Consider the following 12,837-nt stretch of genomic DNA (forward strand, 5'->3'; position numbering starts at 1 on the left):
GAATGCTATTCCATAGGGCAGGTGTGGCATCTGAGAAGTGTCTGAGAACTGGACATGAAAAAAAGACCTAGCAAACTAGCAGGGAATAGCTATAAATTAGACTGGGGTGTAAAAAAAACAACCAAGCCAACAAACCAGAAAATGACAATGGTTAATCACATATGTTGTTGCCTCCTTAGTTTCTATGTCCATATGGTCATTAGGAGCTAAGCTCAGCTCAAGAGCCATCACTTTTTTTAAAAAAAGTCTTCCTTCCTGACTTACTTTTGCAATAGTGGCAAATATCTGTAGCTTGGGGGCTAGGTTGAGGGTGAAGGTTCACCCTCATTACTTATAGCATGTCAAGAATGAACTAGCTGTGAGGCAACTTCAGTTCTACATTCCTGTTCTCAGAACACCGGCCATTTTTCATGTCCATTTTTCAATGATGCAGTCTTACCCTATTTTCAGTACCACAAACCCACCTAACCCCCCCACCCCACCCCACGCAATGTAGAGGAGAAAGAAGGCAGCGAGACCTGACAGAGCAAAAGCTGGGTTCCACCAAGGGTTGCTATGGTGGGTAGAAAGGCTATCTGAACAGATGGTGTTCATTAAAGTGCTAAATTCCCAGGAGTCAGTCCTGAAAAGTAGTCTACTTAGCAAGAGAAACATAATCACGGCTCATTAGTTGGAAATTAAGATAAAGGGCTTTTTCTGCACTGCAGGCTTAAGCTTTGTCTCCCATGTGTAAACTGGCTGCAAATGAAGCTGGCTTAAGAAATCCCTTCTGTTTATCAATCCCATCCTCTATTTTGGGCATGATGATGGCCTGGATTAACCATCCCATGGCTCTCAACTAATAGATTCCCGGCATCTTTACTTCTCCTGCCTGGGCCAGGAAAACACGTTCCTGTCTGTGGATGGGTCTCTGAGAATATATGACCTCCATTAATCTTTTGTAGGAGTCTCCCTTCACTGACTTCTCCTTGTTCTTGACCTTTAAAAAAAACAAAACAAATAAAACCCCAGTTTTCCTCTTCTTCCTATGGCTATGGGATAGAAGAGAAATGTGGCAAAACCTTAGTCAATTTTGCTTGTTTTTTTTAAAAGTCCAATCTTATAGGATGTTTTTTGTAGTTTCACTAGCAAAATTCTTTGTTTTTTCTTTTAAAGGAAAGGCCACTGATCAGCTTTCCTTCCGGAAGAGGGTACAGTACTTGTTTCTAACGGATATCCTTTTTCTGAAATCAGTCATTGCTGTTATAGTGGGGAGACCACACTCTAGATCCTTGCTCTGTGGAATTCCTCAAAGCTGTCTCCATTCCTATGATATCTACATGAGGCTACTTAAGGAGGTCATCTGATGACATGGAGTCAGGTACCATCACAAGACCCAATGGCTTATTTTGATCTCTGGCTGTCCTAGTGAAGTCGCTGTGCTGTCCTACTCACACACACATATAACAGTGGTTTAGTTGGTTTATTAGTATTCCCCAGAGATTCCCTTCACCAAAACCCCAAAACTGTCCCCAATTAAGTCCAGCCAAAAGCACACCAATGCTAGTCCACAGAGCAATGGCTAATGAGTCCGCAAGGCACTTGAAAGTTTCGCAGTCAAGTTAAACTCACCAGGCAAAATTAAATCCCCAATACAAGCGGGTTCACGAGGCAAGCAAAGTCAGGAATTTACAAGGCACAATCCAAGTCAAGGTTTCAATCCAAAGCAAGGCCGGAATCACACTAGTCAAGAAACACACAACTAACAAATGAACACACTGTTCCCAGCATCACCTTCATCTGTGTGCTGTGCTAAATAGCCAGCTTCTGGGGCAGCTCATCAAGAAAGGCGAGGCTGCCTCCTCACAACTAATCAGGCTGACCTATGCTGCTCCTGCCTTTTTTCTGCCCTACCTGTTCTCGGATCAAGTGCAGAAGGCCGTTCCTCTTCCTCATCACTGAGTGGTTGCAGCTGTGTGCTTTTCCCACCTGTAGCCTCAAGGCTGTCCTGCTGTAGCTGAGCTTCAGCCAAATCCCTCTTAGATGGCTGCTCAAAGCCATTAACCAACTCCCCTCCAGACCTGCCTGGAACTGGTTCATCCTCCTCCCACTTGACATCTGGAGAGATATCTGGGGAAGCATCCAAGGGAGTCATAGATAGGTAAAGTGTATTGTCATTTTTTACTGTGGGCACATTGGCACACATTAAAAATGAAATTTAGAAATTACAAGCATACTAATACAACCACATGGCATATCGAAGCAGTGTAACCAACTAAAGCCCTCTAGAAGATCTGAAGAAGATTAAAGAGGATTCATCTTCAACATACAGTATAAGGACTGTAACAACTAATAGGTAGGACAGACAGAAAGTTAGCAGAGCACATCCATGAACATCAAAGAACAATCAGAAGACATTTTGAAAACATCTTAATCTCACAGCACATGGACAGATTCAACCATAGTTTCAACTGGGAAACTGAGCATTCTAGGCCAAGCTAAATCTAGAAATGCTAGGGAAATCCTGAAAATTTGGCATTCAGATAAATCAGCCATCATTAGATATTTACCGGTAGGGAAAAATCACATTTACATATTATTCAAAACAGACAATAAAAATTTTAGAGGGAAACAAAAAGATCAAGACACACCTTCATCAGTCTACATCAAAATAAACAGGGATTAATACCAGGAAAAATGAAACAGAAAATAATATCCTAATCAAGGAACCAAGCAAATAACCAAGGTCAAGAGAGCACCAAGGACTCCATACTTCAATCTTGAGCTACATATACAGTATTCTCTTCTATTTTTGCCTGTGTTTATTTTTTATTTATTTTTCTCTGCATTTTTATTTCTTGGGTACTATGTCAGGTTTGTTTTCCTTTCGAGTAAATGCATTATTTTAAGCAAAGTGTTCAAAGTACAATGCCCTTCATTCATATGTTTTCTTCCCCCTAACATCATCTGGATTTCCTGTTTTTGAGACAGAAGTGAGTGAGTCATGTGATGAGAAGAAATTCATTTGAACATGCAAGAAAATCACATTCAAACTTTAGTTTACTTACCCTTCTGAAGGATTTTATTGATGAAACAGAGTCCAATCGTTGAGATTTGGGATTTCAAGTCACTCAGTGTCTGTTTCATCCCCACAAAACTGGTGAGTTCCTCACATTTCAGTCCAATCAAAGCTTCTGAGCAATCAGATATGGCCTTTATTTGGGGGAAGTCCTATAGTAACAAACAGTGTTGGAGAGAGCTTACAGTTCAGAAAAATCTTTTCATAACAGTCAATTTGGATATTGGATCATGGAGATTAGCTTTTTTTCTCTGTGTATGACCCTTCTAAATGGTAAAGGTAAAGATTCCCCCCCCGCACATGCGTGCTAGTCATTTCCGACTCTAGGGGCCGGTGCTCATCTCCGTTTCAAAGCCAAAGAGCCAGCGCTTGTCTGAGGACGTCTCCGTGGTCATGTGGCCGGCATGACTAGACGCCAAAGGCGCACAGAACGCTGTTACCTTCCCACCGTAGTCCCTATTTTTCTACTTGCATTTTTTACGTGCTTTCGAACTGCTAGGTTGGCAGAAGCTGGGACGAGTAACAGGTACTCACTCTGTTATGTGACACTCAGGATTCGACCCGCCAAACTGCCGACCTGATCGACAAGCTCAGCGTTCTAACCCACTGAGCCACCGCGTCCCTCATGACCCTTCTACATAACACTATTTCCACTTTCTATTTCCACTTTCTAAAGCCTAGAGCCAGAAATGGACAACTGTGCTTCCATAGCCTGCCAAACACAAAAACTCTACTGGGTTACTTGGGAACTTATATCTAAGGTGATTGAACAAAAAAATGAAATGATAGATCTCTGGACTTAACTAGAAATACAGAAAAGCTGTTGGAAAGAAAAACAGTAATTAAAAACAGTTCTACCAGGTTTTGGACCAGGAACCTTGTATTTCGAAGGAAAAGGCTTTATCTCTTGTCCATGATAAAAGGCAGCTTTAAAAGTCAGAGAGAATGGTGAACATTGAGCTGCTTGAATGGAAATTGCTGCCTCTGCAAAGTAGCCAATGAGTAACTGCGGTTATCCTGCAACAAACTGAGATGCACTGTCTGAAAACAAGCAGTAGTATGCAGTAGTATGGGAAGTTTGTATTGAAAGTCTAGGCTAGAAAATACGCCCTAAAATTATTTTGAAACTGTATGGGGATTTAAGAGAAGGTAATTTCATCTATTTTACCCTTCCATAAATAGATGCCAGCCTATTCTGATGATGGATGGATGAGGCAATGTAGATAAGCTTCTTGCTGTTGCACAGAAAGTGGTCAAAATGTTTTTTCAGGAATAACAGTTTTCAGTTATTGGAATAGTCCAAAAGAATATTAGCAAAATCTTCCTAACAGTATGAGTAGTTGGGGGACAAGTTACTTGAGGTGCTAGACCTCCCTTCACTGGTTAAGTTCCAGTTGAGGGTAGTCCGCCATCTGTTGGGGATGCTGTAGTCTGGATTAAATTGACCAGGATGTTGGATTTGGTTACTGTACAGGTAATCCTCAACTTGTTCATTTAGTGACCATTCGAAGTTAATAGCAGCCCTGAAAAAAATGACTTACCTATTTTTCAGACTTATGACCATTGCAGCATCCCCATGGTCACGTGAGTTACATTTGGATGCTTGACAACTGGTTCATATTTATGATAGTTGAAGTGTCCCGGGGTCATGTGATCATCTTTTGCAACTTTCTGACAAGCAAAGTCAATGGGGAAGCCAGATTCACTTAACAACTGTGTTACTAATTTAACAGGATACGTGGCCTCAGTTACAATATGAAAAGTGAACTTTTACCTGCAGGAATTGAAAGTCACTTGGATCGTCCATCAGATTTGTCAACCACAGCTTCTTCTTCTTAAGATCTGCAAGTTGCTCATGTCTGCGCTGAATAGAATTCCCCATATCAAGTAAAGCTGACTTTTCCTCTTGATCAATGAAGTCCATCACCTTAGTCTGCAGTCTCTTGAATTCTTTTATTATCTCTGTAAAGGCCCAACTAACTTCATCTCTGGCATTCTGCACCACTTTCTGTAAAGAATGGAAAAAACGAAATATAGTATATTTACATCTATTACCTATCTTGATTTAGGGCTCTTCCAGAAAAAAAAACCTGTATTTCTTATAAAAGACAGACAAAGTAGGTGCATGTATATGTAAAAACTCTAATTCTCTGTTTGCTACTAGCCATGTGGGTTGAAGACCAAAATATATGGGCAGCACCAGTTTACCTTTCATAGAGTTACAGAAAGTGTGGCTTTTAGTCTTAGGATTACTAGTTAGAGTCTTGTCTACAGGATCCAAAGATACCTGTGAAACTTGTGACTTCAGATCCATTTGGAGATATCATCACAGGGAAAGAGACAATATTCAATGGAAATAAGGATCACAATTATTTGACATACATTATTTTTTTTATTTATGTAGTTAGGTGATTTAGAGCCAGAATGGTTTAATTAATGTCCCTTTTATACAACTATATTCCTGACGTGGTGGCTCAGTGGGTTAGGACGCTGAGCTTGTCGATCAGAAGGTCGGCAGTTTGGTGGGTCGAATCCTGAGTGCCGCGTAACAGAGTAAGCGCCTGTTACTTGTCCCAGCTTCTGCTAACCTAGCAGTTCGAAAGCACATAAAAATGCAAGTAGAAAAATAGGGACCACTACGGTGGGAAGGTAACAGCGTTCCGTGCGCCTTTGGCGTCTAGTCATGCCGGCCACATGACCACGGAGACGTCCTTGGACAAGCGCTTGCTCTTCGGCTTTGAAACGGAGATGAGCACCAGCCCCTAGAGTCGGAAACGACTAGCACTCATGTGTGGGGGAACCTTTACCTTTACCTTTATTCCTGACTTCAGGATGAAAATTCACTATTCTTTTTTTCCTCTCCCCAATCTTGCCATTACATATTTCTATATTCCCTGATAAGGGGGGGGAGGGGGGAAAGAACCTTGTCAAAAGAGAGTGTGCCAGTTGAACTACTAAATGCCTTTGATTGGAAATAATACCATTGCCTTCTAAAAAAGTTGTCATACTTAAACCACCATCATTGTCATCATGTCATACTATAGATACACGTTTTCCAACCTTGGCAACTTGAATATGTTTGAACTTCAACTCCCGGAAAAACCCAGCCAGACGTACTGGCTGGGAATTTCTGGGAGTTGAAGTCCACACATCTTCAAGCTGCCAAGGTTGGAAAACACTGCCATTCATGGTTGGCCCATCTGTCAATACTAGGCCTGTGAAAATTGTAGCAGGCATCCTAATGGTTTGACATGCAGTTCTGATATAGATGCTAGTTCCAGTCTTGTCTGCTACTATCTCCTGATTTACTGCTGTTGGGGAAGTTGTTTTGCCCCCACACTCAACTGAGAAGCTCCAAACATCTTTCATCCACTTTTCTAACTGGCAGCTCACCGTGAGGTAATTCACTCTTGCCCTATGTTTCTGACGGTCTTCTGCCAACATCAAAACCTGGTTTTCCAAACTGGCATGTATTCTCTGGATCTCCACCTGGGAAAGAAATGCCCCCCCTGTCAAAATCAATACAGAACACTTTTGTAATCAGACAGCCATAAGAGATATGCGGAATCTGTTTCTTTAGTGTGTAGGCTTTCTTGCGCAAAGGCCTTCTTTCCTATAAAAATTCATGCCAAATGCACGAATACCTGTGGAAGTGTCAACATTGGACACAGAATGTGGGGTGCTCATATATTAAAGTATCAGTTGTAGCATTCTTTAAAATATCTTTTTTGCCAAACAGCCATAAACCTTTTGTCTCAAGTTTCTATTGCAAAACAAAGAGCAGACAATATTACCAAGCACACCAACTTGTTATCTGTGAGCTCAGTGTGGTGGCAAAAACTTTCCTTAACACCCACGAACTCTTTTCCATCCTTCTCTCTCTCTCTTTTTTAATGTTAAACAAAATACATATTTTGACTAGCACCAGTTTTCAGAATACAGTATTATTTATTTCCAAGAATACCCATGGATTCTGCAGAGCTCAATGGCTTTTGTTTTAAATCAATATGCCCATATGCCCACCCAGAGGGGCTGCTAGTAGTTCCATAGGGGGGAAAAGAGAGAAGATGGCAATGAACAACCTCATCTGGTAAATGCAGGTCTGGGACCCTCACTTGTTAAGGCGGCTATTTTGACTGAGCAAGAAGTTAGTGGCAGCCAATTTCCTTTAGCGTTCATGGCATGTTCTCAGAGTGGCAAATATTCCCAAAAGGTTGCATTAGATCAATTGCCCCTGCTGTCAAAAGCCCACATTTCCAATCTCATCTGTATACATTTTGCCTTTTTTTTTATAAATCAGATGATCTTTCTCTCGTGAGGGATGTGTGCTAACTTTAAAAACTTCAAAAACACACACAGGCTGTGTGTGCTTATTTCAAAGTACCATGACATTTTGTTTGTTATTTTAATTACACCTGGCTTGGGATCCTCCAAATAGGTTTCCAGATCAGGAAGTTGTAATCAGAATCAGCTAGCACTAGGCTAGCAAAGACTGTTTTTCATACATATTAAGGACATCAAGGTTAGGAAAAGAAAAAAAAATCCACTAGCAACTCTTTACGGAACCCAGCCCTTGGTGTAGCAACAGAACAAGCTAAGGGAATACTTTTTATCTTGAGGGTTTTTTCCCCCTGTCCACTGTATTTGGGTACAGAAACAAGGCTATAGAAATCACGGCCTAAGGATGGAAGAAAATATGGCTGATGCCATAGATCAGAGGTGTCAAACTGGCGGCCCCCGGGCTGGATGTGTCATGCGCAGGCCACGCCTACCCCGGCTCCGCAAAGGCAAAAAACATCAAGAAACGTCATGATACGTCACGTGATGCAATCAAGTTTGAAACCCGTGCCATAGACAGAACACATTTCAGTGATTCTGACACTCCCCAGAGTGGCTGAACAACTTATAAGAATGGCTGGTAATGAACATATTGCAGAAACAGAAACACTAACCTATAATCCACAAAGTGTGGGAGGAATCTTGGCATATGAATGAACCTTACAGAGCAAGGGAACGCTACAGAAAAGAGCAGAAATAGTAAGCATGAAAGGGAAATAATGAAAGCAGTGTGTAAATTAGGGTTCTGATCCTGGGCATCAAACAGTTGAATGACATCTCTCTTACAACCCCAGGCCATATCAACTGAGAAGTATTAAATATGTGAAAAACTTTCTACCTGCAATGGGCTACTTTTATAGGCTAAAATGGTGAGATATGAACCTGACTCACTTCTACTACTTAAAGCTGCCTTCCATAAAAACAGAGAGGTTACACATTGATACACAAACACATATACAAAAACTGCTTACTTCTTTCTTGCTTCTTTCTTGCTTCAGAGAAATGACTTCATGGTTCTTATGCTCTTCCCGGACACAGATTTGGCAAATAAATTTGCCTTCCTCTTTGCAGAATAGATCTAGCAGCTTACGATGTTTTAAACACATGCTGCCTTTCAAGTCACTGAGAGGTTCCACCAACTGGTGGTTCTTGAAAATCTTGTCTGTGTAGTGAGATTGAATGTGGTTGTCACATAGGGAAGCTATACATTGCAAGCAAGACTTGATTGCTTTTAACTTTCGCGGGAAACAAAAATCACACGGGACATTCTTGAAACTAGCCAGCTTCTGTGGATCTTGAGATTCCTCCTGTGCAAATCTCATTGCAATTTCTCCCAGGGTTATATTTTTGCAGAGCTGAGGTGTTGAATTCAAGGGTTCCCGGCATTCAGGGCAGTAAGGTTGTTCTCCAATAAGTGCTAGGTGTTCCCAATAAACCTGCAAGCAATCCATGCAGAAGTTGTGCCCACAGGCTGTAGTGACTGGTTCTCTGAATACCCCAAGGCATATTGGGCACACTATATTGTCTTCAAGGAAAAGAAAGCCAATTTTCTGCATTGAAAGAGGAAACTTTGTTCTTGGCTTCGATTCACACAATTTTCAGATATATCCAAGTCAGTCACCTATTAAAATAAGAATCTGTAAAACAGGGACGTTTGACCTTCAAGGGGCAAAGACTATGATTTTTAAGTCCATGAGACTCAAGAGATTTATAATTATGCATTCAGATGCCACTCAAACCTAATCTTACTTTGCATTCTCTCTTGCACTCTACGTTTGGCAAACTAGTCCCTGCAGTTTTCCTGGAAATATTTTCCGATTTAGGCCCTAGACATGAGAGAAAGTGATTGGGCCAAAATCACCAGTTGATTTCATGCCTAAAGCAGGATTGGAAATGACTATCTCCTGGTTTCTAGCCTGGTGCCTTAACCATTACACCCAAGTGGCTCTCCAATCTTACATCTAATATATATAATCATTACTTCTACTCCTCCAATGGTCATGAGTAGTTATGCTCAGAGTGAACATATAAATCTTCTAACCGATCCCGTGGTGCTTATTGAGGTAAACCAGTATCTTTCAATAGGGTTGCTAGAAATGCCTGAGCTTCTTTCCTTTGATTCTGGTTACCTCTGTAGACCATATTTTATGGCTAAGAACTTCATGAAACTTTTCAGTCCTAGGCAGTCCATCCCTGCTACCAAAAATGGAATCAACACAATCTGAAGAACCAAAAAAAATGTAATTTAAAATCATATAATAAAAATGTATTTTCTAAAACAAATACAGATCTGAAGAATTTTATTTGCTAATTTAATCACCTATTAATGAACTTTTTTGTGCAACATTAATGGTTCAGTCCAAAAATCTACTGTTTAACATTCACAAGTAAATCTCACTGTACATACAATACATTGTAAGAAATTATATCAGGTTGCACTGTCAATAGCAGGATCCAAACTAGGCCTCTTGACCTGGATCAACTGACTATGAATTTGGTCTGCTGAATCCTTATAACACTTTGAAAAATAACTTATTCTCTCTACCTATTCTTTTTGAAACTTGGGTTAAAAATAAAGATTTCTGTTTTTATTCAAAACAAAGTTAAAATACAAAATACAGAACTCAAAAAAAATAATAATCCAAAAGGACAAAAGGACCCCCCCACTAAACATAAAATAAAAACATTTAAAACATTTAAAAAAGACATTCTACATATATTAAAAATAAAGATTTCAAGCAGGTTTTTTTATATACACCTGCGGGCTTAGCTACTCATTCCGAGCACTATATTTATTTGCCTATGAACATCTTCAGTAGAGGAAATAAAACATCACAGTTGTTTTTTTCTCTGTGTAAATTTGGCTGTGGTCACCTCTATTGCTCAGAGCACTTTTGTGCTATTCCTTTCCATAATGGCAATGCTAGCAATAGCACCATAATCTCATTTATGCAGAGGTGAGCTCTTATCTTTCCTGTGCTTTTGTCAGTTTAAAACTAAAAAGTGTAATATTTTAGTAATATGGGAATGCTCAGCCTTCTAACAATCCACAATCCTTCAAAATGTCTGTGTCTATACTGCCAATGCAGTCCAGTATATGAATCAATGGAAGATTTCTTCATTGCTTTTATTTCTCTTTAAATAATGTATATGACTGCCTATTTCACCACAATGACTTCAGGGAGAGTACAAAGATTAAAAACCTAACAATTAAAAACAGCAAACCATGACATCAAAGGTAAAGGATATCTTCCAATTATAAATTCAAGAACTGTACTTGCCTAATCTTCTGGCCCAAGGGAAACAGCTAGGTCTTCAGGGTCTTACGAAAGGCTAACGGTGTCTAACAGACTAAAAGACACAAAGAACTGCCTGTGCCGCAGCATTCTGGGCCAGCTACAACTTCTAAATGCTCTTCAAGGGCAGCCCCATGTAGAACAGTAATCCAAATGGGAGGTGGCTAAGGAGGTATGTGTCATTGTGAGCAAAGCCTCCTGGCCCAGAAACTGATGTTATTGAGGTAGAAAGTGAACCTCTGAACGGGACCACTAGTTGGCACTCTGTGACAACTATATTGCTGCCCCTGCCACGAGGTAGTACTTCTGAAAGGCTCTTAAAGTAAAGGTAAAGGTTCCCCCGCACATGCGTGCTAGTCGTTTCCAACTCCGTTTCAAAGCCGAAGAGCCAGCGTTTGTCCCAGGACGTCTGATTCTGCTCTTCATTTCCTCTAGTGGCATTCTAGGTGACCGCTATGCTGCTTTATCACGGGGAACTCCTCTGAAAACCAAGGGGCCCTCTAGGATCCATACACACAGAGATTACATGGGTGCGATCCAATCCAAGCAAAGGTTACTCTTTCATTTCAAGCAACAACTGAAGCCTCAAACCATCTACCAGAAAGAACCCCAGGCTTCCTTCGAATCCAACAGCATCTATTAGATGCCTGGGCAGGCCATTCACAGAGGACTTGCTTCCTTGCAACATCAAGAGACCTCCAAGGCCAACAGGGAGCTGATCTGTCTGTGGCAAGGGATTGATGGTAACATTCCCCAACTTCAGCACATATTGCCACTGCCTCTGTTGTCACTAACTGAATGCAAAACCTTGCTCAAGGATGCAAAGCCAGAGTGGTTTTATGTATCTGCATGACATTAACAGTTTTTACATCATGTATGCTACCAAAGAATTATGGCTTTTCCCAGTATGAAAGTATATTTTGTTCTTACAAGGCTTCTGCCTTACGCACATGCCCTTGTGACAAGAAAATAAGCTCAGAGTAGTTACTTAAGCAAACATTTATTTAAGAATTGTTATGAGCAGAGACTAGAACATTCAAAACAAATTATTTGGAGAGAAAAAAAGATATTCAATGGGTGTCTCATCTAGTTCATTAAGTTGTGATACTATAATTCTGCAGATTTCTCTGAGCGCTATTATCTGTACTTACCTGTTAAAAGTCAGTTGCACTTGATAAATTACCAATAGGTACTCTACTACAGCTCCAGTGATTAAAGGTTTTCAGCTGTGGTCTTGTTGTCTCACTCCTTGACTTGACTTTCCACCTGTTTATAGCCAATCATGGGATCTGAATTTGTCAGGTGACATCACAGTTCAAACTACAAAGGAGGAGGGAGTAAAGTCCTTGGGTTATGATGTCACTGGCAAGCTCATCTAAATACAAATATTAAGGACCTATCTGCTGTGCCCTTTCAAGATTATAGGCATCCATGATGAAAGGAAACACTACTACATGATTTTTAATATAGCATGCATAGACCCCAACATCTTGTTGCATTGGTATCAAAAAGACAAGATAAATAAGCCATGGTTTCATTCATTCATTTTTATTGGAAAAGCCCTTTTTGTATGGATTTATCATTCTGCCTTAGGAAGTTATTTATATTGTATCTCTGGTAGCTCCTGTTTATCAGCCTGCTTGGGCATATTAACATATTTATCTATTGTTTGTAGTGTCAGGATCACTGCCACCACAGATGGCTATTCTGAAACAGAATCCCTAATCCCACATACACCCAACAGTGATTTTATTATGTTACCAAGGAATAAACTAAATTCATCATACAAATTTATCTGAAGAATCTGTTTATAAAAATTATCTTCCGAAAACTACACACACCCAAGCATCCAGATATATACTTTTAAGTTTTTGAATTTAAGACCCCACTTACAAACAATGCTATTGGGAAAACTACAATTATGATTACTATTAAATAATGGCTTCAGACTCCTTTTCAGTGAAAAGAAGCCGTAGGTCTTCACTCAAAAGTAAGTCTTCACCCTTACTTTGATAGCAAGAATTTTTAATTAAAAGCAAAAGCAGAACATGAGTGCATCTAGAGAATTTCTGTGTAAAAGACCCTCAATCTTTAATACCAAGAAAGCAGCAAGATACAAAATAAATTCAGGGGGGGAAAAAAACC

At 40.2% G+C, this 12,837-nt stretch overlaps 1 protein-coding gene across 4 annotated transcripts in view; it reads right to left on the bottom strand.

The window, feature by feature from the left end:
• The window catches only part of LOC310634220 (E3 ubiquitin/ISG15 ligase TRIM25-like), a 29,122-nt gene extending 16,391 nt beyond the window's left edge, over nt 1-12,731 (bottom strand). Inside the window, exons 1-6 of one of the 4 annotated variants that reach the window (XM_083352378.1) lie at nt 11,844-12,731; nt 8,368-9,017; nt 6,452-6,547; nt 4,833-5,066; nt 3,048-3,210; nt 1,894-2,109 (exon numbers count right to left, since the gene is read on the bottom strand). In XM_083352378.1, the coding sequence (XP_083208504.1) occupies nt 1,894-2,109; nt 3,048-3,210; nt 4,833-5,066; nt 6,452-6,547; nt 8,368-8,952 (1,294 nt within the window). In that variant the 5' untranslated portion in view covers nt 8,953-9,017; nt 11,844-12,731. Of the gene's footprint in view, nt 1-1,893; nt 2,110-3,047; nt 3,211-4,832; nt 5,067-6,451; nt 6,548-8,367; nt 9,141-11,843 lie in introns of those variants that run through there. The other 3 variants (XM_083352379.1, XM_083352381.1, XM_083352380.1) reach the window with 3 other exon arrangements.
• Nucleotides 12,732-12,837: the final 106 nt, after the last annotated feature.

Source organism: Vipera ursinii, assembly GCF_947247035.1.
Source record: "Vipera ursinii genome assembly, chromosome: 2".
NCBI classification, from domain to species: Eukaryota; Metazoa; Chordata; class Lepidosauria; order Squamata; family Viperidae; genus Vipera; species Vipera ursinii.